The sequence below is a fragment of the Octopus bimaculoides genome, chromosome 5 (genome assembly GCF_001194135.2).
Source record: "Octopus bimaculoides isolate UCB-OBI-ISO-001 chromosome 5, ASM119413v2, whole genome shotgun sequence".
Classification (NCBI taxonomy): domain Eukaryota; kingdom Metazoa; phylum Mollusca; class Cephalopoda; order Octopoda; family Octopodidae; genus Octopus; species Octopus bimaculoides.
In genome coordinates this window covers 98,296,639-98,300,431 of record NC_068985.1, presented here as the reverse complement: position 1 = coordinate 98,300,431, position 3,793 = coordinate 98,296,639, and the positions used below count along the sequence as shown (strand labels likewise).

Sequence of the window (3,793 nt, the reverse complement as noted above, 5' to 3'; positions counted from 1 at the left end):
ATTGCAGCTTTCCACTAGTATTCGTTTGTTATTTAAGGTTGCTGAAGTGAACTAAAGTGTTATAATAGTAGCTGTTGAATGCAGATCAGTGACCAGTTTCTTATACTTGAAAGGTCGTACACCAAAAGAAACATTTGATAAGATGAAAGAGGTTTATGGTGACGATGTACGCTCATACGACGTAGTCAAGCATTGGCCCGACCAGCTCACATGTGGTGGACATCCGTGGAAATTGCTTCTATTTCTGAACTACCACATTCCATCATTCATGACGACACCATCCATAAAGTGGAAGCCGCCATTTTAGAGTATCCCCTCATAACTATTCGGCAACTAGCCCAAAGAGGTAAAGATACGTGTAGGGTCCGTGGCAAAAATCATTCACGACCATTTGCACATGCGAACGTTGTCTGCACAATAGATCCCCCGCATGCTCTATTCTTTCAGAAGCAGGAATAAGCCAATTGAACCACCTCGTATTTTCAAATAAATTGTCAAATACATACCTAGTTAGCAAACCATTTCCTAACCACGGGTGTAAAAATGTATACAAAAAATTTTTTTCCATGTGTTTCGTGTTGCCAATTACACTCTGAATGAAAAGAAATTAATGTAAATTAAATCAATAAAAATAGAAGCAAGAATGTTTTGAAAGTATCAACTAGAATATTTATTGCAGAAATCAGCTTATATAATTTAGTAGCAAAATAAATAATCATTTTTATTCTAGGCACAATGCCCGAAATTTTGCGGGAGAGAGTCAGTCGATTAACTCGACCACAAAACGCAACTGGTTCTTAATTTATCGACCCTGAAAGGATGAAAAGCAAAGTCGATCTGCGCGAAATTTGGATTCAGAACGCAAAGACAGACGAAATACTAATAAGCATTTCGCCCGGCGCAATAACGATTCTGCCAACTCGCTGTCTCTACTAGCAGTATCAATACTGATATAAGTTTAATACAATCATTGCTGTAACGTTTGGATGTTCACTTTGCAGCAACACGGTTCTGGTCCAATTCATTTGCGCCTCTCATTATGCAATTGTTCTCTACCGTTGCCACTAGTGTACTAATTCCGTGTGACTCTACATTACAAGAAGACTTTATGTATGTGTGCATGTATGTGTGTATACATATACATATGTGAGTGTACATGCTTATATATACGTGCGTGTGTGTGTGTGTGTGTGTGTGTATGTATGTATATGTGTGATTAAACAGACTCCAATATTGTGTTGGCATGACTTTTGCTATGTAGTAAAATCGATAAAAATAGTACCGTGTACTTGCTGTGATGAGCGAAAAATCCAACATTTCTTATTTCTTTATTGCCCACAAGGGGCTAAACATAGAGGGGACAAACAAGGACAGACAAAGGGGTTAAGTCGATTACATCGACCCCAGTGCGTAACTGGTACTTAATTTATCGACCTCAAAAGGATGAAAGGCAAAGTCGACCTCGGCGGAATTTGAACTCTTAACGTAACGGCAGACGAAATACCGCTAAGCATTTCGCCCGGCGTGCTAACGTTTCTGCCAGCTCACAGAATCTAACATTTCTTCAAGGAAAATGTTGAAAGGATAGAAATTAATGAGAGACTACAGAGTTCTACATCCTCTAAGTTAAAACAAAGTGGCAGCGACTGATAAGAAACGCAGGACTACGTGAACTTCATACGTGAACGAGAAGTGGTAGGAGAATCAGTGTAAGTAGGAGGATAGAAAGAGTAATAAAATGAGTAGAAGAAGGCAAAGTCGAGAGTGAGATGAAAAGAAAAGATGAGAAAAGACGGAAGCTGAAGGATAAGAAAGGTTTAAGGAATTGAGAGGAAGTGTAGCAGTAAAAGGAAGACAGACTATTGGCTTTGCAGCAACTATTGTTGCAAAGAAGGTGATAATAACAACAACAACAACAACAATAATAAGAGACGTATAGATGGTCGGAAAAATACAATAAAATTAAATGGTGACATGACAGATGGACAAAAGGCAATCTACGACAAAGCTACAGGAGAACGATAGCGACATTGTTTGCAAACTTAAAAAGGTTGATCAGTGGAAATTGAACCAAGAAACGAAAAATGTCAATGAAATTCTGAAATACATCAGAACAAAAAACATCACAGAAACAAAGAATTTGATCAAGGCAGCAAGTATTGTTGTAGCAGAAAATGTGGGTGTTGATGTCAAAACAAAACAATATAATGTGAGTGACAAAAGAAAAGATCAATGATGGAAAAGAAGAATACAGGCGCGGTTAGATATGCTCTCGAGGGACATTTCTGTGTTAGACCGAAAAGAGAAGGCGGAGCTAAAAGGCGAACAAAAAAACAGGGTATTGAACAGGATGTATGATATTGAAAGAAAGGGCCTGAAAGTGGTAATGGAAGAACTGAAACAGCGCCACGTAGCAAAGAAAGCAAAGATGGTAAGATACGACCAAAGAATGAAGGGTTACCACCAGAATAGGTTATTCAGAGTAGATTAGAAGAAATTCTACAAGGAAATAAATGGAGAGTGTACAGATGAAAAGTTGATACTGGATAAGGTTGAGAGCCAAAGGTTTTGGAGTGATATCTGGAGCAAAGACAAGGAGCACGAGAAGGACGCTGAATGGTTGCATGAACTGAGACAAACAGTAGTCTATCCACAACATGTAGAAATCCCTCACATTGATGGCCTTCATGCTCTAATATACTATCTCAAACACTGCACTTCACTGCAACCTAGTTCCTCCACTCGTTTCTGTTCAACTGAATATGTCCTCATTCTAAATTTATTGCATGCGAACGACTTTTACATTCAGATCTCTAGAACAGATGTGGGTTTGAGAATAAAAGCCGATTATGTCAATTTGCACTTCGGTTATGTCGAATCTCAAACTTTCTAATTGTTCCCAAGTTCCACCCTCATTATAGGGTCGTTACGGTGATTACTATATCAGCGGTGTCTCTCTCCTCTGTTTCGAACACAACAAAAAGATCATATTGTCTGTATCGTACATCAGGAATTTCTTATCCGGTGTATACTCCTTTTAAGACAGTAGGGCTTAATTACAGAAAGTCTTGGCAGCTACGTCTTGACTACAACATACAACACACCCTCATTGACTTCACTATTGCTTAGTTAAGCAGAGGCGTAACAAAGTAAGTTATACAGCTAAAAGGCAAAACTCTACAAAACATACCCCCATCTAATCAAACGTATTGCTGCTGTTACTTCTGCAGATATAGCAAGAATTAATTCTTGTATGTTAGAACATTTCTCCGGTATGTTAGTAAATTAATGACCCACTCAGTGCATTCATGTATACATGAAGAGTCAATTTTCTCCAATAATAACCGCATAAATTATTTTTAAATCCCTTACCTGTACATATTCATCTTTGAAAATCAAAACAGCAGGCTGGATACCTGACCATAAGCAAAGTATGCCACGTTCTCGAAATTCTTCAAGGCATTTCATTAGTCTCTTAAAATACTCTGAAATAGATTTGATTAATGTGAGAAAAGTTTCCCTAGAAAAAACTTAAGCTGATGACAACAAATTCCATGCATCCACGGATGCGGCCATGTTGGGGCACCGACTTAGAGGATTTTAGTCGAATAAATCGACTGCATTGTATACATTTTTTAAAGCCTGATATTTATTATCATGGTCTCTTTTGCCGAAGCGTACGTTGCGGGGACGTAAACAAAGCAACACCAATTGTCAAGTGGTAGAGGGTACTGACACAAACCCTCACACATAAACACGTACACACATACATACGTACATACACATATATATA

General features: G+C 38.3%; 1 protein-coding gene across 1 annotated transcript in view; it reads right to left on the bottom strand.

The window, feature by feature from the left end:
* Positions 1 to 322: 322 nt before the first annotated feature.
* Positions 323 to 3,793, bottom strand: part of LOC128247875 (cytochrome P450 4V2-like) — an 8,130-nt gene continuing 4,659 nt past the window's right edge. The window contains exons 2-3 of the mRNA XM_052968086.1: positions 3,373 to 3,485; positions 323 to 592 (exon numbers count right to left, since the gene is read on the bottom strand). Of these exons, the coding sequence (XP_052824046.1) occupies positions 323 to 592; positions 3,373 to 3,485 (383 nt within the window). The remainder of the gene's footprint in view (positions 593 to 3,372; positions 3,486 to 3,793) is intronic.